General features: G+C 38.5%; 2 protein-coding genes across 9 annotated transcripts in view; both read right to left on the minus strand.

The window, feature by feature from the left end:
• Positions 1-508: 508 nt before the first annotated feature.
• Positions 509-23,294, minus strand: part of LOC108610201 (uncharacterized) — a 104,243-nt gene continuing 81,457 nt past the window's right edge. For 7 of the 8 annotated variants that reach the window (XM_089466058.1, XM_089466053.1, XM_089466052.1 and 4 more), the window contains 5 exons: positions 5,919-6,026; positions 4,840-5,038; positions 4,596-4,774; positions 3,207-3,378; positions 509-3,152 (listed from right to left, as the gene is read on the minus strand). In XM_089466058.1, coding sequence (XP_089322184.1) covers positions 1,981-3,152; positions 3,207-3,378; positions 4,596-4,774; positions 4,840-5,038; positions 5,919-6,026 — 1,830 coding nt within the window. In that variant the 3' untranslated portion in view covers positions 509-1,980. The remainder of the gene's footprint in view (positions 3,153-3,206; positions 3,379-4,595; positions 4,775-4,839; positions 5,039-5,918; positions 6,027-23,294) is intronic. The other variant, XM_089466059.1, reaches the window with a different exon arrangement.
• LOC149270025 (uncharacterized) overlaps positions 21,131-23,294 on the minus strand; it is a 38,240-nt gene continuing 36,076 nt past the window's right edge. The window contains exon 2 of the mRNA XM_089466077.1: positions 21,131-21,514. The gene's annotated coding sequence lies outside the window, so the exon portion shown is untranslated. The remainder of the gene's footprint in view (positions 21,515-23,294) is intronic.

Here is a 23,294-nt window from a genome sequence, read left to right on the forward strand (position 1 = left end):
TCGAAATATTTTAACAAGTTTGCTGCGCCCATCAACTGCATACTATTTTGGTTGCATACTTGGAGGGGCTTTAACTTGAGACTATCAGTAGTTTAAAATTAAACGGTAAGATGAATAAAGAAATAACCGTTCTCATTAAAGTTACCGATTCAAGGTAGCATTTCATGTTTTAGTTTTATTGCTTAAAAGAAGTTGAAGGGACTTGCTTAAGTGCGCGCAAAAAATTTTTAAAAATAACACGCAATGAACAGAATAGTAAGTTAACAGAACTGCTAATTGTATAACCAATTGAGCAATTTACAGACTTATCGAAATTTTAATTAACAGAGTCTGTTATGTCGGCTGCTACCACTAACCAGAGTGCTGCTACGTAGCGTGATTTTCTAATGCTAGCCAGCACGATTGAATGATTGAATAGTCATTTAACAGTTGCTGTTAATATGATTCCCATTTGAAATGGCTGCTAAAAGTAAAATCATAAATGTATTTATATGTAAAGACTTGTGCGTTAGGTATTTTGTTTTTATTCTGCACATACATTTACTGACATACATACTAATTCATATATTGTTTTCATTATAGTTCTCTATTAGTTTCAACTGTTTCGTTTCTCTCTTTCGTTTTGCAGGTTTTGCTTTTATTATTTGCCCATTTTCATAGCTTTTGCTTTGCTCTTACATTTTCTTTTACATCCGATTGTTGGGTGCAATTGATGATTCCTAATCTTGATTACTTTCGGATTTATTGTTCAAAAGTTGCATTAGTTGATGCTCTTAAAAAATTGCCTTAAGAAGTGAAAAAATAATTGATCATAAAATCGAGTATATTTAATAAACATAAATAATTTCTTAAATTTTTATTATTGCATTGCTATTAAGCAGATTAAAAACTTTTATCTGCTTGCAGACAGACGACTGACTGTATTGCCACTAACCAGACAACAGTGGTATTGCTTAAGAGCTGCCACTTAACATAATCCGACACATATGCATTTCTTACATCTCTGTTAGCTCTGGGTCTTTTGTTATAAATGTATGTTAATGTTAATCGAGTTTCATCCGCTGCATTCAACTACATCGATATTCAATTTCGGGTTGCATACAAATCTAATTAGTTTCACATACATATGTATATGTTATATATACATATGTATATATTTGTATATAATGTTCGCTTCTACACGGCCATGCACATTACCTATTTCTGTATGAATATTATGTTAGTTGATCAACTGGACGACGTCTTTCCTTTTTTTTTTTTTTTTGTTTGCTATCATTTTCATTTCATTTTGTTTCGATTTTAGTTATTGTTTAGAAATATTTTCTATTATTTGTTGTATATTTTTTGTAACGATATGTTTGGTATACAAACTTTATAATACCCTGGACTGGCTAATTAAGGTTTTAGATTTTAAACAGCGCGCGAAATGTCAATTTGGCAAATTTATCATTTGCTGAGCACTTGCCATAGAGAAATTGAAAAAATATATTGCCAAAGTATTTAGTATATACATTTATAATCGGAAAATAGACACTGAAAGCTTCTTGTAAGGGCTTCAGTCACGCTCGGAAATACAGGGAAATTTAGAGAAGCCAAAAGATCCGGGTATATCATAAAATTCGGAAAAGTAGACAAGAGATTGTTTATTGTATTTAGAAATACTATACATACATACATGTATATGTATATATAGCTGAAGGATCTGGCCAATCGGAGCATGACTGATGGGCGTTTATAGGGCATGTTCTGGTATTTCCATTCAGATTTGTTGTGGCACATTCAAAATAGAGTGCTAGGTAGCTACAGATACGCACACACACACACACACACACACTCGCACTCGCACTCGCACTCGCACTCGCACTCGCGCACATACACACACACGCACACTACAGGCATACCGAACTATATATATATACATATATATAGCTTATTTGCGGCTGCATGAAATCCTAACTAAATCATAACTAATATTTTGTTTTACTGGCCCAGCTTTGAGGGACTGAGCACTAGCTCCGGCTCCAGTTTACTGGGCAGCAGCAGCAGCTGATTGCCACGCCCCACTGTGAGGCTGGCGGATGACGGCTGTGATTTGTTACCCGCTGACGTCGCTCTAGCTGCTGCTCCGACTCCTGCTGCTGCTGCTGCTCCTGTTCCTGCTGCTGCTGTTGACGAGTGGGCCGTCACTGGCCTGTGCAATGGCTGCAATATGCTCAGACTTGTTGTGGCCATCCTTGACTGAGGCTCCAGCACCTGGCCGGGTATGCTGGTTGTGGCTGCTTCTGTTGCTGTTGCTGCTGATGTTGCCGCTGCTGCTGCAGCTGTTGGCGGTGCTGGCAGGGGCAGCAAGCTGATCGTCGTCGTGGTCGCAGTGGTGCGGCTGGCAGGCGAGCCATAGGCGCTGCTGGAGCCAGTTAGAGTCATGCCCAGAGGACCACGCACCGTGGCTGTCGCGGAATAGGTGTGCGGTAGCGCTGGGGGCAGATCGTAGCTCATCGGCTGCGACTGGGAGCTGGTGAGGCGTGTGTTGTAGCTGTTGCTGGTGTTGCTGGTGGTGGGCGTTGTTTTGGGCGTGGCGCCCGTCGAGATGCCCGGTCGAGCCGCACTGAATGTTGCCGTTGAGCTTTTGAGCCGGGGTATGGCGCCGCTGCTGCTGCTGCTGGGCAGTGCTGTGGGCGGGGGCAGAGGCTTAGCTGCCACTGTAGGCGTGGCCGTGTCCATAAGCGAGGTCTCCTCCACAACGACGACGCCATCGAGAGAGTCTCGGACAGTGGACGAGGAGGACAATGACTGCGATTGCTCCAATTGTGGGTGCTGCAGCTCCTGCTGTTGCTGTTGCTGTTGCTGCTGCTGCTGTTGCAGTTGCAGCTGTTGCTGCGACTGCTGGCGTTGCTGTTGCAGGGCAACGCGTTGGCGCGACAATTTGCTATTGGGTCGCTCGTCCACGGTGCTCAGGGTTGTTGCTTTTGTTGCTTTGGTGGTACTACTCGTAACGGCAGTTTTTGTTGTTGTTGTTGTGGTTACTGTGGCTGCTGCAGTTACTGCGGCTGTACGCTTAGCAGACTGCTGCACATGCTCCTCCTGCTCCTCGTCGCTCATCTCACACATATTCAGCGCCGTTTGCAACTTCTTCATCTCGAGCGGCGCATCTGCTGTGAAATTAACATTAGAATCGATTCATGTAGATAAATTAATAAATCACTCACCTCCCATATGATCCATGCTCTCCGGCTCGTTTATAATAGGCACCACGCGATTTATCGCCGTCTTCTGTTCGTTCTGCATGAAGAGCGATGTGGTGGCGATTTGACGCAGTGCCTCCATTCCCTCATTGAGCATCTTGCTCTGGCTGCGTTTGTGTGCAATTGGATACTTTGGCTGCAAAATCACAAATGAAAATCAGAAATCTGCTAGCCGAGAATAACAAAGATAAGGACTTCCAAAGGAACATACATATACATATATAGACTCTGCAGTATACCCGTGAGCACTGTTAAAAGACTCACTCAATCGTGACACTTGATCAGTACGCTAACAGCGCTCTTACTGTTGTTTAGCTGAGCGATGTTAAAAGTGCGCTTTTAATGTTAATTAACAGTTCTCATGCTATACGATAATAAATGGCTAACACGTTAGAGTGATAGTGTCTATTAACAGTGGATGGCTAATTGTAAATTCGCTGCGAATATAGTATTACATGTCTTAGAGCGTATTCAGTTATAGTATCAACAACAGACTAAAAAAAAAAAAAAAACAATACTCGACTAAAAGATACCCATTAAATTCGGATCTCCACAAATAAGAATTATTTTACAAATAAGAAAATAAATCTATTCAAGTGAAATTTAGCCGTCATCTGTATTAGAGTGTAAATCCACTCTACGAAGAATTTGATTGAGACTCTCAGTTAATTATACATTTATTGCTATCCATTAAATATTTGGACCATTGTAAAATACAAATCGCTCTTATTTTGTCTTTAATTTCGGTGGCACCACTCGTTGGATTTTGCAGCGATGGCAAATCGACAATCGATACCATCGATGTTTCGACCGGTAATTTAAAACGGTTATTAATATTATTTTTGAAGTAATTTTATAACTTCAAAGAAAACCAAGATTTTCGTGCAAACAAAAATAAGTAAAAAACAAAAAAGATATAACTTTAACATGATATCTATAGTTAACAACAAGAATCACTTACTGTGTAAGAAAAAAAAAAAAAAAAAACAATAACTTCAAAAATCATTGTTTCCTTTGGAAAGTTACAAAATTTCTTTAGAATCATTATAAACAATTTTGAATTTTATTCGCGAGGCTTAAACAATTTTAAAAGAATGTTTCAAACATGGAAACATCGATAATATCGATGGTGTTCTCCATCGATGGATAAAGACTGAACCATCGATAGTATCGGTGTTTTTTCCATCGCTTCAATATCTATCGAGTGATACCACCATCGATGGACTCTAAGCTCTAGTATAAGAAATTATTTTTATCAGATAAAATGGATTACTACCGTGTAGCAGGATGCAAGAATGTGGGACAAAGTGGGTCGTATTGCAGAACAAAATTGGATTTACTTTTCAATCATACCTGAATAGAGGGTCCACGCGCTATGGAAACGCGTTTGCTCTCGTTGCGGAGCAGGGAGGTCGTGTGATCCGCATCGATCTTGTTACCATTTTTCTTGCGGGCCTTCTTGCTGGATGAGATGCAGTGGGATGGGCAGATGCAGAAGAGGATGCGTAAAATGCAACAGATCAGACCCAAACCTGGATAAGGAAAAGCTCAAATAAGACAGATTGCTTTATGTAGAATCGGTGCAACAGTATATTGCCTATTAGAGAGGGCCCTATAAGTCTTAGTTCCACTGTTTTAAAACCCTTCTCGCCGGTGCCGACGAACGCGATGACCAGACCCAAGGCAACGGTGCCCAGGCCCACATAGAGAAAGGCATTCGCAAAGGTACTGGGTCCACGTAGTACGCCCAGAAAGTCCTCATCGTCCGACGAACCGCCCAATGAGGCATCTTGGATCTGCCGAGCGAAACACATGAGCATACATAGACGTATATATATTATTAGTGGTCTTTCCATAGATATTCGAGTGCTGTCCCAATGCATCTATAATTGAGATCTTCTAACTGATGATCAGCAATAACGTATGATACTATCTAGGATGTTAGTAATAGAAATTATAAATAACTATAATTCTATAATTTCAATTCATATAGGCATTTCCAGCTAGACATAAGAAATGTTTATATAAATATTGAAATAAATCTTAGATTATAGAAACACAGATTTGCTAGGGTCTAATGATGCAAAATAATTTAAATCATATTTGTTGATATTTAGGAAACAGATTGGAGATTTGATTATATTATTTTTGTTGTCATTTGGAATTGCCCGTATATCAATGTTTTTATAGAATTTTATAGCTGATAGGGACAGCACTCGGCTGAATGTATGAAAATCTTAGTTAAATGAAAATGTGTATTTTTTTTTTATTTATTTGGGACTTGATTAAGTAAATGGTTAATGGCTATTATAAGTTTGAATAATCCTGAAGCCACCTGGCGTCCAATGCGCTGAACATTTGCGAGAGAGGTAAGAGAGAGAAAGAGAGCGAGAGCGAGAGCGAAAGCACAAGAGAAGGAGCGAGGTGTGATCGAGAAAAAGAAAATACATAAATAATGCGCTTGGAAAGGGAAAAGGCTGTGTGCGAGAGATCAAAAGAGAAGAGGAATTGCACAAATTGCTGATTGGTGATTCGGTGAATCGGTGATTGCTGTTGTATATATACATCTATATAGAAATATAGACATACATATATAATTAAGTATATATGTATATAGGTTGTTGTTAATGGGTATGTACACGGCGCTATGTGAGTGGCTCTACGTGATGAACTTACTCGATTGCGCTTCACCCAGCGTCGATGGCAGGTGGCCTGTTGCTGTTGCTGCTCCTGGACGCTGCAGCGACGGCCGCGCTCCAGCCAGGCGGCCCGTCCCTGAGCGCACTGTGCAGATCGACATACATAGATATATATATGCGTGGGCACATATATGTATGTATATATATCGATCGGGTGGTGATCGGATGATCGATTTTGAGGTATATGTGGACAACGAGAGCATACGAAACATCAAAAGGCGAGTTTATCGTTTATCGATTACAGCGATGACGACGTATACGACGCACATACACAAACACACAGCCACCCACATACAAACACACACACACGCGCGCACGCACACGCAGATTGTGGTGGTGGTGTTGTTGTTGTTGTTGACGGTGGCAGTGGTTGGTTGGTTGTTTGGTTGGTTGTTGTGGTGGTGTTGGTGGTGGGCAAATGCATAGAAAATATATACAGTTACTGTGGTTAGTTCGACTGTGAGAGAGCGGTGGTTCATTTCATATTTATCTTTCAATCTTCTTTCAATTACTAGTATATATAAATATTTATTCAAAAGCATACAGGAAAAGTAAATCAAAATAAACTGAAACAGTACAAACTCATTTCACAAGTTCAACGACTAATGCAAAAGCAATCAAATTTAGATATATGTATATATAGTTTTTTATATATAATTTTCAATCCAATTTCATAAATGTATTTCATAGTTTTGCTTGCGGTTAAGAATTCGTCATCAATTACAACAACAATATAATTTAATAAGAATAATAGTAACAAGAATAACGATAATTATAGTTAAAATACTGAGCTGAGCCAATTGGATAAAGATTTTCGATTCACTTTCCTTTGACTTCTCACAGTATTCGTAAATATTTTGTCGCTTTTCTTAAAAATGCATGAACACACATCGATTAGGGTTAAACAGTAAACAGTTAGGAAACAGATTAAGGGATAAGCACAGTAAGACTTAACCTTAGGATACTTTGGTTAGGTAGAAAGAGTGAAAGTTGTCAAAATAAAACTTAACAAATAATCAAAGAAAGTATCAAAGTTTGAGGGTAAAGAAGCAACTTGAACTGCATTCCAAACACAATTAAAGTAACCTATGCATAAATCTTTTATTATAGAGAAACATAGACATCGTCATGCCGCAGCTGAAATAGCGTAAATCTTATATATCGCATATAAATGTATTTACATTTCATTCATCATATCATATCATATCACATCATGCAAAGTAAAAAAGAAATCAAAAATCATAGCGATTTATATTTATTGGCGCCTTTCGGCAAAGCGAGCTCATCATTAAGGCTGGACAAGATCTCTTTACGCATTTCCCAATATATTGCAAGGAACGTTGGAATGAGTCTCAACTTGAAGCACTTTGCTCCACTGTAGACATGACATGTAATAATCGTGATATCTGATATATGTATATGATTTATTTATTTGCTTTTTAAAGTAAGCTTGCTGCTAAAATCAGACAAACAGAAGTCAATGCCATTTTAACCTGCACACACAGCAATATCTAATCACACCCACCCACACACACACACACACACCTACTAATGAGTCGCGACTTGCGGGTGCTACAGAAAGCCTCAAGGCTCTATAGGCTCTGCCGATAAACAAGGCGCTGCCCCTAAAGCAGCTACAAAATATGCTGCGTGTTGCTAATAAGGCAAATAAAATGACACACAAATACACACACACACACACACACACACGCACACACACACACACATACATACATACATACATACAGAGTGCGAGTGTCCTATATATAAAGAAGAGATATATAGGTGTCGCCCCTATATACACACATACACACATACATATATAGCATTCGGTGTATGCGAAAGTCTCAGGTTGCACGCTTGACTTTCGTTTCAGTTTTTAAGGTTTTCTGGATACCCTATACTATTTAAAAATGCATTTGGAGCAATGTCATATCGATAAATACATGTAAGAAAGACTGAAATAAGGAAGTGGAATAACAGAGTCCTTAGAAGAAGCTCATATTGCTTGATAGGGGATCTTCATAGAATTATAATCGTTTTCTTGGTTTACATGTCTTTCTCTTTTTCATATTTCGACTATCAGCAATTAGTATAGTATGTACATGTTAAACCCAGAAATATCGAAATATGTGTATATTAGATTATCGAAGAACTAGTATAATAGATTTAATTTTAGAAATACAGCGAAAAAGAGAAGAAATCGATATTTATCGATTCTTTGATTGCTGATTAAATGAAAGCACACAAAGCTGGCACACATATACACTAACAAAAACTATTCCCAATTCCAATTAATGAAATCCAAGATGATCGCATACAACTACTATTGGATACTGAAGTGTTCCTCATCGGCCACTTCAAGCAACAAAGTTATATATAAGTTATATAAGTGCAACCAAATGACGGGGCGTCATACAGTCAGGCACTGCCGTTTGCTTTTCTAGTACGATTTCTGTTTCTCATTTCTAGTTTCGTTTGCTTTTCGTGTGCAAAATCGCAGCCACATGGACACTATCGATCGGCACTGGCTGGAGCTGTGTGTAATGCCCCGACTGACTGCCACACACATGCATACATATATATATGTGTAAGCATATACATATATGAGAGCCGTAGCTGTAGCTGTCTGTAACTGGAACTGCCCTTGACTCGACGTATTCCCGTTGCTGTTGTTGTTGTTGTAGTCGTAGGTGTAATCAACAATTTGCGACTCTGATTGACGAATGACGGTGAGCACACGGCCCAACCTCTCATAACTAGCTGACACGCATTCACGCAGTCGAAAAGGAGGTTCAATAAACAAAGTCTTGTTCTATATATATGTAGGTATGTGTGTGTGTAAGGATATACATATATGGATATGGCAATATTGTAGCCAATTCTGCAGCTAACTCAATATAATAACTACAGCTGTTCGCCGGTCCACGCGTCGAACATTTCTCTGCTCATATTAGACTCGCCAAATGAAAAGAATATTTTGCACACACTTTACAGTTGACACGCCAGTTGTTCATTAATCTTTGACCTTTGGCATCTAATCGTTGCGTATATTAGCTCTGTGTACTCTATATATACATATGTATATATAGTGTGTATATAGTAAGAGCCCGACTTGTAGTAGCTAACGCATGCGGGTTCTCTGTTAACCTCGCCTGTTTCTCTCATTTCCCTTAACCGTCCGTAACGTGAAAAGCTGCTAAAATTTTGTTAGCTTTAGCTAGATTTTGTTACTACCCATTCTTGTCGTTGTTGCTGGGTGACAAAACGCTAATGAACAGCGCACACGAAAGCCAATGCCAGCCAATCTGATGTCTACAATGTCGTCGCTGCCTCGAAAGCTGCCCTACAAAATTTTATGTTGAGTTTTAAACGCTTTTATGGCTAATCGAAGAGCTGTCGGCAAAGCGGTCATGCCGGGGTCTAACAATATGTATAAGCTCGCTTTACTGGCGAAAATTCTTCTACAAGTTATGAGGCGAAGAACATTTTATCATTTCAGAAGCGAATTAAAGAAAACTTGAATCCTCTTTATTACAAACTGAATCACGGAAGTATGACTGAAAGGCTGAAGTCTTGCCTAAGGGAGATTAAATAACCTAAGAAACTAAACTTGAAATGAAGTTCATGTACTTATATAGTTGGAAATATAAAATAAATGAGAAACTTTCCTTGAAGGAAATATATCGGAACTAAAAATCCTCTCCCATTCAAATTTCTGTTTTCATCGAGTTTTTTTTTTTTTATTTGAGCAACTAAATCTCGAGTTGATTACAGCGAAACTTTTGTTTAATAACAGTATGTAATTAACATAGTTGTAGGCTGTGACATTTGTTGCTGGCCCTGATGGTCGCCATTGATTTTGTTGTATAATAATAAATTGTTCTGTTGCCACAAATTAGCATGTACTTGGAGCCTACTCCTGCAGGGAGGAGTTGGCGGGGCTCGCCCACAGCAGGAAATGTCGCACATTAATGACAGCAATTTATTGTGGTTCATTGATTGTTCCGATTGCTCAGATTGGTGCTGGGGCTTTGTTGACTGCGCACTTGTCGTAAGCAGACAGCCAGAATATATAATGGGCTCTGCTTGATTTAAGACTTAATCATTAATCAACATCGTGCGCCTGTCGACATCATAATTTAGCTGACAATTGTGACTGTAACCGACCCGGAATCTCGAATGACATAGCTCGGGTTAAGTGCTCGATATTGTTAGCATGTTAGGCGTCAAAATGCAGCCATTGAAGTTTCAGATTGTTCTGAAGTGTATATATGTATGTACATAACTGAATTGACAATCTAGTATAGGTATTCTATATTGTGTAAGAGCTATGGATGGCAGTTGTGTATGAATCCGTCAGTACTTGAAAGAATCTTTTAGGCACTGTGAATAATAAATTCTTGCTGTTGTCCAACACTGGCAATATCCCAATCATATCATCATTAGTTTAATGTGACAACGACATTTTTGAGACTTTCAACAAAAGTTGTTCGGTAAGTGAAGATCAACTGTTCCAGTGTTGCCATATAGAATAGTAAACTATTCTTTCCCTGAAATTCGAGAATGCTCTGTACTTTATACTTGTACAAAACTGAATTCATATTTTAGTGTAGGTATTCTATATTGTGTAAATCTTAAAGCTCTGCACAGTTTAAAATGAAGTATGTCAAATAAACTATTTAATTCTCAAAGCTATTTCATAATCCCATTGATAAATAGAGATGATTCGAGTCGCAAGCAGAAAATGAACTCGAATCAGCTCTGATTTGGCAATTCGCTTTTATGTTGAGTGCAAATGTCTATTGCAGGCCACAAGAGCTGTCAAGTAAATAGATATATTTAGATATACGGACAGATTGGAAGGCCCTAGTTGGGCCCATAACTTAGCATGCATAACGTAGCGCACGTACTCCAGGTCCCGGCTCGGGTCTTGGCATGTGAGCAAACTTTATTATGCAGACTCGAGGCGACTCGTCTCGACTGAGCTGGGAGCAGGAGAGTTGAATCGAATCAAGTGTAAAAAGCACTTGAAAAACTCAACAATCAAATGCGCTGCTGGCACTGCTAGCGTACAGGTGGGCTGCGAGCCAAGCTCTCTAGTTGCGCAGGCTAATGAAAAATGCAACTGCAACGGCAGAGGCAGAGGCAGAGGCAGAGGCAGCGGAAAGGAGCAGAGTAGAGGAAACAGCCGCAGCTGGCTCTGACACACGGAAAAGCGCATAAAGATGGAAAAACGTAAAACTCACGAAAGGCGCTTTAGACAATGCGGCTGAGTGGAAAGTGGGGTGAGGGGCTTGTAGAAGATGCTGCTGCCATTCAGGGACACACACACACACATATACACACAGAGATAGACATTACGGGCAATTTCACTAAATGACACTGAATGCCACGCCCCGTGCCGCGTTGATGCTTCTTTTGTTTAGTTGTCGCAGCCCTGAGGCCGGAACGCCTTCAAGGTGTTCGCAGCTCATGCGGCGAATGGGTTGTGTGTCTCTACGACCAGTTTACAAGTGGTCCAGGCGCAAAGGAAGCGGCGGTCCTGCAGTGAACAAGCTATACAAAGCAGCATTAAAGCGAGGTCCAGGCATAGCCGGAGCTTTTGCTACAGGGGAGCAGTTCATTATGGCCAATAATAATGCTTTGGGCCACTTCAAAGGACACAACCGCAAGGTGACCCACTCGAAGGTCCTTCACAGGCTGCAGCCGCACATGCTTGACCCTGGCTCAAGCAGCGCTCGCAAAAAACGTATCCGGCTACACACACATGCAGCCCAATGTAAACGCTGGCCAGAATTGTTCCCTAAGACATCAGTCTAAGCTTGGTTGGGCTAGACGTCAAATAAAGACGTTCAATCCGTATATATTCTGTTTCAAAGCATTGCACTGCTTATCAAATTAGCCGCACTGCCAGTCGCTTCAGCATTTCTTATGCTCCCGTAAACGCAATCGCAACGAAATTCAATTTGGACTGTGTTAAACGCATAAAGCCCTAAAAACGCATGCAACACATGGGGCAGACACATGGGACAGACACATGAAGGCCGCACACTCGCATCGAAATCAAAGCGGAAATTGCAAAGAAAAACTGCACACAAAGGGAAAGTGAGTGCGAAAGAGAGAGAGAGAGAGAGAGAGAGAGAGAGAGAGAGAGAGAGAGAGAGAGGAGGAGGCAGAAAGTGTGTAAGCAAGCAGAGCAAGTCAAACCGAAAACAATTTTAAGGAAAAACCACAAAAGAATGAAATGGTCCAAGTTCGCTTACGAAAGCAGGAAGCGCCGGCAAAAGCTCAGATTGTATAATGAAATCGGAATCGGAATTGGACCAGTGGCGCATGGTCTACAGATACGCTCATAGGGGCCCGGCCCCAAGGGGAGCTGGAAAAGGGCCCAAGCATCTAAGCCGTGGGCACCGCAAATTAAAGTCGTTTTGCGGCTAAATGCGCCGCAGACTGTTATACAGAGAGTGTGTGACCACTATATGTATGTGTTATATATATACATATACGCAGCTGTATTTGTGTGCGTGCAAGCTCTCTCTTTTAGGGCGTACGCCCAGCGGAAACGAACGGTTATTTTAGCTTTTCTTTTGTGGCACTTCCGACTATGAAATGCAAACGTCGCGACGTTTTAGTTTTGAGTATGAATACTCTCTGTTTTAGTCGATATGTAAGGGGTATAATAATTGTAGGACCCAAAATAAATCTGAAAATTTGCATTTGCTTTTAATAATATCATTCAAATATCTCTGATTATTTACAAAGCAGTTTCAATATATTCATAGAGTGAGAGAGGGAACAAAAAAGGCAACTCATCTGAGTTGGCTAAGAAGTCGAAGCTAATTGAAGGCATATCGCAAGTTGATTATCAGAGGAAGACAAATCAGACAGGAAATAGAGTGAGAGAGAGAAACAAGGAGCGAGTTTGGCAAATGGACCAAATGGACTTAAGAACTAATAGAAAATGGGAAAATGGAAAAAGCCCGTGGCCATCGATCAGGAAACCCTCGCATTTGGCTGCGCTTAATTTCACATTAAAGTGGAAGCGGCTTTCATAAATCACCAGCCAAAGAGGATAAGCGGAAGACTGGGACGAAAGAGAGAGGGAGAAAGAGAGAGAGACAGGAAGAGCGCTGAGAAATATGCTACATAATTTGTTTGCAATAAAATTTTTAAGAAACTGCTGCGCCAAGCACTGAAGCTCACTCAGCAGTTCTCAATCAGAAAAAGGCAGCATGTAAGAAGGATGAAAAAGGGGGCGTGTTGGGGTTAGAGGGAGTGGATTGTGCAAACCGTCCCATTTCAGTTCCATTTGATTGCAGCTCTGTGCGGCTGTTGCATTTTGTCCCAGGAAATGGTCTGTGGCAGCAGCAAGCTTCCAAAACTTGTAGCTTGACATCGCGACAGGCTGCAGTCAAGCTATGGGTGTTACATAATAAAGTCTTAGATAGAAGTATCCATATTAATTACTTACTTGAAATACTCTTTAAAGTCAAAAATAAATATTCGTTGATTTCACTTAAGGCTTACCACAATGTTTAGACACGAACATAAACAGGCGCGAGCGAGAAGAATTACATCGAAAATCTTAAGATTTTGCCTCAGATTCTATATAGTCACGAGTACATGGGATAATTGATACGGATTCGATGGAAGACTGGAGCTAAGAGGCACATTGTGTAGGCCTAGCATGATATGTACTTATATGCTTATTCAAAGTGTGTGCCTACCAGAGTGAGGCTTAAAAATACCCTAGAATATTTCAAGAAAACGTTGCCAAGGCCAAGGAAATAATATAGTTTATCGGAAAGTGCATTAGTTCAGTTAATTGTAAGTGAGTGTAAGCTTTTTTATTGCATCAGCAGGTTAGCAGCCCCAACGTCGGCCTTCATATAAATCGTCATGCAATTACTGACAGGCCCCACATGTCAAGCCAAAAACAAACAGAAGTGGAAAAAAAAAAACGAAAAATAAAATTTAAAAATGACAATTTTGTATAATTAAGCGCATGCGAGCAACGCACAAATAGAGCTAAGGGCGTAGAGATAGAAATGCATATAAAGTGAGAGAAAGATATATTTAGAGAGAGAGACAGAGAGAGATAGAGAGAAAGAGAAAAGACAATTGTTTGCACTTGTTTTCATGCTAAAGAGCGCCAGGCAATGCAAACATGCAAGAGACACGATATTTGTACTGGTTTACGATAGTACGATAGTTAATTGGCCTGAACGATAGTTGTGATAGGCCAATACGCGCATACACTCACGCACGTATACACCCACAGACGCACTCGCATACATACAAGCAGACTTAAGCTATACTACTAGACCTAGCTAATGTCTTGATCACATAGAGCATGGGCCACAGCACAGCAAGTAAGAGAGAGAGAGAGCGAGAGAGCGGGTGAGAGTGAGAGTGAGATACATTTAAGAGTTTTACAATACTTATATAAATAATTGATATTGAGAGCTAGACAGAGAGAGATAGAGAGTGAGAGAGCGAGAGAGACAGAGCGAGAGATATAGAGCGTTGCGGTTAGACGTTTAGACACCAATATATATAAATAATGATGATATTTTCTTTAGACTGTACCTAATTCTCACTTCGATTTATCTGAAATTTTTGATTCGTAAGCGCTTTGCACACATTAAGTGAGTGAGAGAGAGAGAGATATAGAAAGAAAGCGCATGATAAATTGCAATTTGATGTCGCGTACCTGCGTTGATAATAAATAAAAGAGTAAGGTGTAAGTGTGTGTGTGTATATGTGTATGTGTATGTGTTGTGTGAGTATTTACTTGACTTTTTGTATTCGATTTTAGTGCGTGCTTCGAATAAGGAGAGCGAAAGAGATAGAGAAAATAGTAGAAACGATAAGCAATTTGTATTTTGTATATATATATATATATGTGTGTGTGTATATGTCTGTGTATGTAAGTGTGTATCAAAGAATAGCTTAGAGATGAGCGCCACAAAAGGAAGCATTTTCCATTTAAGCGCAATTTGTTTGTGCCACAAAGTGTCTGTGAGGCAACATGAGTTCAAATAAGAGAAATCAAAAATTGCAGGGTATGTTAATGTGAAGTGCACAGTATGCACCATCAGTTAATATGCCACGGATTTGAATGTAGGGGTATATGCGCCCAAGAGTATGCTCTATAGAATTCTATGGCCCAGAAAGCTCACCAACTCTTTGTGAATTGAAAACATTTTGGAAAATTTGTCCAAGAAAATGTTTGATTGGAATTTTGCTTAATAGCTCTTTCATTTGCTGAAATACGTAAGGCGAAACTCAAAATTAAATAAAGTTTTATGTAGTTTGTATAATGGGCTGATTTTTTAAAGATTTTGCTTGGTATGTTTTTTGATTTGGAAATTTTGTACAAATGGTTGGGGCCGGCAAAGCTAAACTGAAAGGCTTGCTAGATCTACTAAGAACACAGTATATTATGTGATTATTATGTATGTAGGTAATACGCCATCTCCGACTTACCCAGAGTGCTGCAAAAGAACTTACAGAACCCACAACTAAAGTAAAGGCAATAATGACTAGAAAAAACAAATAACAACCAAAATAAAACAATCCCCGAATCTCTTAAACTAACGCGTATCGTTGCGGTATTTTTGGTATTTTGTTTGGTATTTTTGTTTTAGTTTTTTTAGTTTTCAGCGCTTGCTTCAACATGTGAATGTTCCACAAAAATTCAATAAAATCCTTTTGCATTTCAATTTGGGTCACAATATTCCATTTCCTCTTTGACATTCCCCAATCGAAATGTCAAAGCGAAAAGTATTTTGTATTTCTTATGCTTTTTGTAAAACATTCAATTTTTGTTTCATTGTTATATTTGTTCTGTTTTGGTGTTTTAGATACTTTTTGTTTTATTTGCTAAACTTTGGCTTTGTGGAACAATTTTCGCAATTGAATCAAGTTGAGCTCCTAGATCGAAAACGGGAATGAGAGGCAAGTAAGCTTTACAGAATCTTGTTGGGAAAACTTGATACCATTTGTCATATTTTATAGATTTAAATGCATATTTGTTTGCTAATGTGTGTGTGTGTTACTTGTGTTTCTTTGTATTCTCTAGGTACTTTTTGTTGTTTTTGTTGGTGGTTCGTTCTGGTTGTTAGTTAATGTGGCATACTTTCTTTTCGTTTATCATTGGATATGTTGATTTGAATGTTGGGTGTTTTTCAGTGTTCAGTGTGTTTCATTTCGTTTCGTTTCGGAATGACTACAAATCAAACAGAAGCTTTAAGATGAGCGTCCAACTGAACTGAAATGATAAACTCCTCAGCCCAGTCGCAAAGCGCACACAAAATACTATTGAAATATCTATCATCAAATACTTAACACACTCAACTTGTTGATTGCCCAAATTGATTTATGCTAATCACTGCACTAATGCTAAATTAATTCAGCCACGCCGCATTTGCATGCGGCTATAAATGCACGAATTTATGGCTATGTTCTCTGCACAGGAGCGGTTTAGTGGTTCAGTGGTCATTGGCTGCGATTAAATAGGTTTTTTTTTATTCAGATATGTTTTAGTAGTGCAAATATAGAATCGACTACAATGGATCCATAGCAGCTTTTGTGTAAGAAATTGGTAAAAGAAATCACATTCAACTAGATTTTAGAAGATTTTAATAATTTATATTTTTATCATCACCCATGGTAACCCCTCATACATTGAGCTTATTGTATAAATCCGAATTTTATATTTATTTAGCTTTTTATGCATTTCGTTTGTTCGTTTATATATACATAGTTTATACTGAAATATTTTGTGTGCGTTTGCTCGTCGGCTTATATAAATTTAATGTGTGGATGGCATGAGTTGGCAGTCTCTGACATATTGTTTCGCACGTGTGACTTAAATTAGGTTGGCAGCTCTTGCAGTATAGTCGCTCTTTGCGCACTCTACGGGATGTGGCAGGATAAGGTTATGTCGTATATGTATACGTATATATAACGTACTCATATATACATACATATATATAGTATAATGATATACATGATGAGTGGCTCGTTTAAATCAAAGCAATGAAAATGCCTGTAGATATTCAATGCAATCTTAATGCTCTTTCGCTTTCTTGGCAACGTCGATGCAGGCACGGCCCTGTTTTGCAGTCTATAAAATATTTAAAATATTTTATTGGCCTTTGGCACATCCGGAAACAAAAATAGAATGATTTAACAAAATGCAGACCAACAGAATATTTTAAATATTCTATATGCAAGGCGTCAAAACAAAAAATTAAAGTCAAATAAAAAATGTGTGTAATTATTACGTTTAGAGAGAGAGATAGAGAGATAGAGAGAGATAAATAGAGAGCGAGGTGAGAGTAGTCCAGGCAAAAGCAATGGATTTATTTACAGGCATTTTCATTGTACTTTCAAATTACAACCAACTGCAAGACGGCAACGTGAATGGAACAACGCTATTGCGTCACGTAAGTGTCCATTACGTTACGCACACATACAAATTGAAATAATAAGTAACACGTAACGACAATAAGAGAACTCATGTTGCATATGTATTTTTTACTTTTTTTGTGGGTGGTGAATTTTTGGGTGATTTGTCACTTACTTCCGGCGGTGGCGGCGGCGGCTCCGGCTGTGGCGCCGGTGGCGTTGTCACGTATGTGTTTTTCTAGTTACGCAATTTTATACAAGGAGTTACGTAAACGTAATGTGATGATTGTTTTACGTTTTTCGCAACGACAACGAGACGCAAAAGATGGGTGTCAGTATTTGATTTTCGATTTTCGATTTTTGATTTTATTTTATTAATAGAAATGTAAAGAAAACGTAAAACGTAAAAGATTTGCGTGTTTATTTTGATAGAATTTAATTTAGTGTCATTTAGAGAATGTATCACAACGCACATTACGTATGCGTAGCACGTTACGTAAGTAGTAGCAAGCGAAAGTGACAGCGCGTATAGAACATAGAACAGAACAGAAATAGTAGATGTACGAGTGTGAGTGTGAATGTGAGTGTGAGTGAAACCAAAACAGAAGAAACTCGAGCAATGCGTGTAGGAAACTTGATCCATGGATCGCTCTGATCAATGCATCAAGTTTTGTGAAACAATAAGTATGTATTTACATTTATGTGTGTTGCTCACTAGAAACTACAAAAGAAAAGTTGGTGATCGTGTGGGTTTTCTTCTTTTTTTTTTTTTGTGTGGTGTTTGTGTTTCGCAAATTGTTTGATGTGCTTTATATTCTGTTATGTAGATAGCTTGTATTTGATATTTCATAGCTCGATTTTTATTTCTAGTTGATTTAGTTTTGAGTTAAGTTAATGTGGAAAGTAATTAGAAGCGATTTGCTTGATAGTTTTTGTTGTTTTAAGTACTACGGGGCTAGTTAATTAAAGGGAGTTTAGGTGCAACGTGTGTGTTAGAAAGAGCGCACTATATATATAAACATACACATATATATATATGTTTGTTTTGTTTGTTTCTGTGGAGTGAGTGAGAGTGAAGCTACACACGTTGTTGTTTATATATTTATTTAGAGAGACAGAAAGAGAGAGTGGGGGACAGAGAGATAGAGCCAGAGTGAGAGAGAGCGAGGTAGAGCGTACTCAGTTTACGGTTTGTTTAAAGCTGGTGCAAAAGGCGAAAGTGTATTGGGATTGGGGTTTGGTAGTGCAGTACAGGGCAGTACAGTAACTACATATAAAGCTAGGTGTGAGGGGGTGGGGTGACGTGAGAGACAGAGACAGATATATAGATAGATAGGATAAACGGTAATAGAGCATTTATAGAGTCATATTTAGTTTACAGATAGATAGACAGTTGGAGACAGAGATAGAGAGAGTGTGTGGGAGAGATAGAGATAGAGACAGAATTAAAGCCGGAGAGGGACAGAGAAAGAGGTGGCTGGGTGGTGTGTCTTAGAAGTAGAGCAAAAGCGCTAGAGTTATATATAAAGATATATATTAATAGATATAGGTACGTATTTATAATTGAAAAATAGATGTGAATTTAAGCTAATTGTACAGCGCAAAAGGTAGTTGGCTGGCAGAGCGCTCAAGACTTGAAATAAAATCTATGTAGGTATATCTAGAGTTTCTTATATGAATTTTATTCACTACTAGACTAAAGACAGAGCAAGAGTTAGGTTAGGTTCGTTCCAAAGCAGTTGATAGATCTACTGTCGGGTATATACTGCATATATGCTATATATGTTTATATGCTTTTATTGCCAAACAAACTTTTTGGATTAGAGAAAAACTAGTTGTTAAACCTAGCGTAGAGCTTGTGCTTCACCTCTAGGAACACTACATAAAATAAAACTAAGACAAATGCTCTGTGGGGAAGGGCTTGACGAAATCAAAATGGAGTGTGTCTAGGCGGAAAGAGATAGAGGCAGAGGTAAGGAGAGACAGTCGTGGGAGAGATATAGTATACAGAGAGAGAGAGAGAGAGAGAGAGATAGAGAGAGAGCTAAAGAACTTGGGAAGATAGTCAGATAGTATAGAGAGTGGGGTTTTTTTGTTAATTAGTATTGGCTTAAGGTTTATCATTTAATTGGATTGGATTCAGGTTGGGGCTTTAGAATTTTGTTTTAGCTGATGATTTTCATTTGACGGCTTTTAAATTCAGAGAGATAGAGAGAGATGGAAAGATAGAGTTTAGCGCTCATTACTTATTCGTTTAGATAACTTTTGAATTATAGATAGAAAGTAATTGAACTGGTTTCTGAGTACTTTGCCTTCTATTCGTTTATATTGAGGGAGAGAGTGTAGTATATTATTATAATTAAGTATAGTTTTCTTAAATATTCTTTTTTGTAATTATTTGGTATTTTATATTATTACCCATGACTCAGGTGGATAACGAGGAAATGGAGCTATTTCTTTAGTTGCTACATTACTAGGCAACTCAAGTCTTCCACCTAATTTTCGTAGCTTTCTTCTTCTCGCCACCCGAGATTTCGATCTTAGCATCAATGCGGCCTGCATCTTGTTTGTTGTTGTTGTTCTTTTTTTTTACTTGCTGTACGGTTTTGAACGGTCAAAAAACTGTTACCGCGCGTAGTCGTTACAAAATATACATATATATCTATATATCTATATAAATATATATATATAAGTGAGTGTGTCTAGATAGTAAGAACGTTTACGTTACGTAAAACTTAGCGTCAGTACGAAATCAATGGGATGATACAGGTTACGTTTAGGAGCTTAAAAACGTCAAAACTAAAAGTCGCGTCAACAATATACAGTTGGAGTTCGAAGTCAATCAATAGCAATATCAATCAATCAATCAATCAATCGCTTGCGTACGAAATTGTCACGTTTGGGGTTTAGATTAACGCAACGTTCGTAAGAAATAAATCGTATAATGAGCGCTCGTTCGATTAGGCACAAGGAGGAGGATATAGAAATATATATAAGTATATATATTTTGTATATATAGAAGCAAAGAGTATTAAAGTATATATTTCTTCTGTTGCTGTTGTGCTGTTCTTGTAGTTGTAGTTGTAGTTGTAGTTGTGTTCAGCAACTGCGTCAGTGTGTGTGTGGGTCCCTGGCGCAGTTGGATGGCGGGCGGAGGATGTGCTGCGTTGATCGCCAGTGGTCGGCTCTGCTTGGCTAGCTCCGTTACGTCGTTGTCGATGTGTTATTCCAGCGATGCTCTGCCGATACGCAGTCTCTGCGGCTCCCAACGTAATGATGCGCGTAACGAGATGATGTTTTGTTTTTTGTTTTCAATTGTGTTGATTTTGTAACGGTAATGAGCCGGTGAATTGTGATTGCTCTGCTTGCGTCTATTTCTTTTGCTGTGTGTGTGTTTATTTTGGTCCGTTACGTAGCGTAGCGTAACGCCGTGTTGCTGCGTCGCTACGTTGCGTTAACGTTACGCAGCAACGTATTCGCTGGTGATTTCATTTTCGTTTGTATTTTGGCATTGTAAGCTATAAACATTTATTGATCTCTATATATTGCCAGAGGCCTTTGGCGCAACGTTAACGTAAGCACACTATCACGTAACCGCAATTGATTGCCCGAGTGAGTCTATGCATTACCTAACTAAATTACACCTAATGCGTACGTAGAAAACTGTTATTGCTATCAATTTAACGGTATCTCAAATCCTATCGATAAACGATTGTTTTTAAGTTACGATTTCGATCTACGTTTTGCGTGTAAATGAGAGAAGGCAATGTCGTTGTTTTTTTTAATTATTATTAAATAGTTTTCTTTTTCTTTTTTGTTGTTGCTTAAGTAATTTTTATTTTTTGTTCAATCACATTTGGTGCGTTTGAGTTTTTTGTTTTTGGGTTTCTTTTTGTTTTTGTTGTCAGTTTCCATGTAAGTAGAAAATATATTTAAAGCTTAGCACGCAGCTCTCCAGTGGTCAACTGCGTTTCGTATTTAATTTAATTAGACGATTTGATTTGTTTATTTGTTTCGCTCCGCTGCCAGCTGTCGTCATGTTGATGTAGAATATATCTTCATTTGTTAAATATTTTTAGTTCGTATCACATATGAGTTGCAGTTGCTAGTTTGCTTCTCTTGAATAGTAACTCTCTATAGCTTTGCAAAACTTTTCTGTTTTGTGTAAGGGAAAACATGTTCGTTAGAAGAGTGTTATACGATTTGATTACTTGTCGACATGTGTTCATTTTAAGTCCTGGGCTTTACGGATATTTCCTAACTCAGAGTGCAATGAGGAGATGTCAATTATTTATTGACTGCACAGCTCTAAGCGGATTATTATTGACAGCCTGACATGTGCGTGATAAGAGCAAATGCATTAAATTTGGAATTCAATCAAGCAACGATGCAATTACACAGATTAAAATTCAAAATATTAAGAGAGAGAGAGAGAGAGAGAAAGCTGTGGCAACATTTTGGCCAACATTTTTACTGGCTATTTTGTTAATTTGAAATTCTCCATTTATATTAAAAATTTATATTACAATTTGTTTATTGATTTATCATACAATTTTGTATTTGTTTATTTGTTTATTTTCAATGCCATTTTAATTTCATAAATTTTTTGTTGTTGTCATGTAGCACCCACGTTTTTAAGAAATACATTTCCGAACTACATTTGTTCAGTCGCTGTTCAGGAAATACTGCTTATTGCACAACTTCGACATTTGCTTGGATGAATTTTCCAGCCAAGATTTATTTATTGACATTCATCCGATATTCGGCTCTGAATCAATTTGCAGCTCATTCGCATTCATCATCACGTGTAGAGTATTCATTTGCTCAAAGCTCGGAAGCCGAGACGAGTTGAGTGCAAAGTTTTGCAGGCCATTCGGCGAAATCTCGACAAGAATCTCGTGAGTAATGCAAACAGAGCAAAATATTTATGGCCAAGCCTCGCACAAGCCTTGTTACAGCACTGCTAAGCCATAATTCAAATGCCAGCCAGAAGAGATGCAGCTACTAAGCACATGTGTGTAAGTGTGTGTGAGGCATGCCATATATGCATGAGTATGCCAGAGACCATTTCGCGGCTCGGAAAAATCGGAAAAGTTGCCGAGCAACTGCCACAGCTGCAAGAATTCATATGCAAATGCAGCAGCTCTTTTGTAGTTTTTGTAGAAGTTACTTTTTCCTTTCATCCACTACAGCATTGTAGAGGGTATGCTGGCTTATGCGCTTAGTATGTAACACTATTCATATTTGAATTACAATTTAAAATGGATGAAATGAGTCAATGGGATAAAGCACGCAACGAATTCCAGTAGTCATATAAGAGACGTTACCTTACGCGGCGATACGATAGAACGATAATACATGAGATGATAGGAGTTGCAAGAGAAAATATCAAGGAATATTCAAAAAGCCGCTTATAGAATAAATCACAGAGGCACGAAGCTAATATATAAAGACATAGGTTAACAATTGATCCTTTACGATCTGCTAAGCAAAAGCGCAGCATCTATTACTTTACTATTACTTATACGTTGCTCGTAGTAATTGTAAACATTCTTATTATTGTTATTATTTATCTGTTAGACAGAGAAGCACAGCCTCTCTTATTTAGCTATGATTCATGTGGCATTCGTAGTAATTTTAAATGCTCCGCTCCTATTTCCTACATTCACCAGAGTATTCAGTTTGTCGACAATAGCTCCATTGACTTCAGAGTTATGCCTTTTTTTTTTTTTTTTTTTAGCTCTAAAGCCCAAGGGCAAGTTCGTAGCGTAACGAAAGCGCGCAGAAAGTGGCAAACGGGCAAAAACCCAACAAATTTCAATAATTCAACAGCGCAAAGCGGAAAAAGTCACTCGTTGAACGATGCAGATGAAATTTTAATGAAATACAGATTCATGCCACACAAGCATACATACACACATATACGCATACACAC

This window comes from Drosophila arizonae, chromosome 3 (genome assembly GCF_054131065.1).
Source record: "Drosophila arizonae isolate 15081-1271.41 chromosome 3, UAZ_ARI_1.0, whole genome shotgun sequence".
Classification (NCBI taxonomy): domain Eukaryota; kingdom Metazoa; phylum Arthropoda; class Insecta; order Diptera; family Drosophilidae; genus Drosophila; species Drosophila arizonae.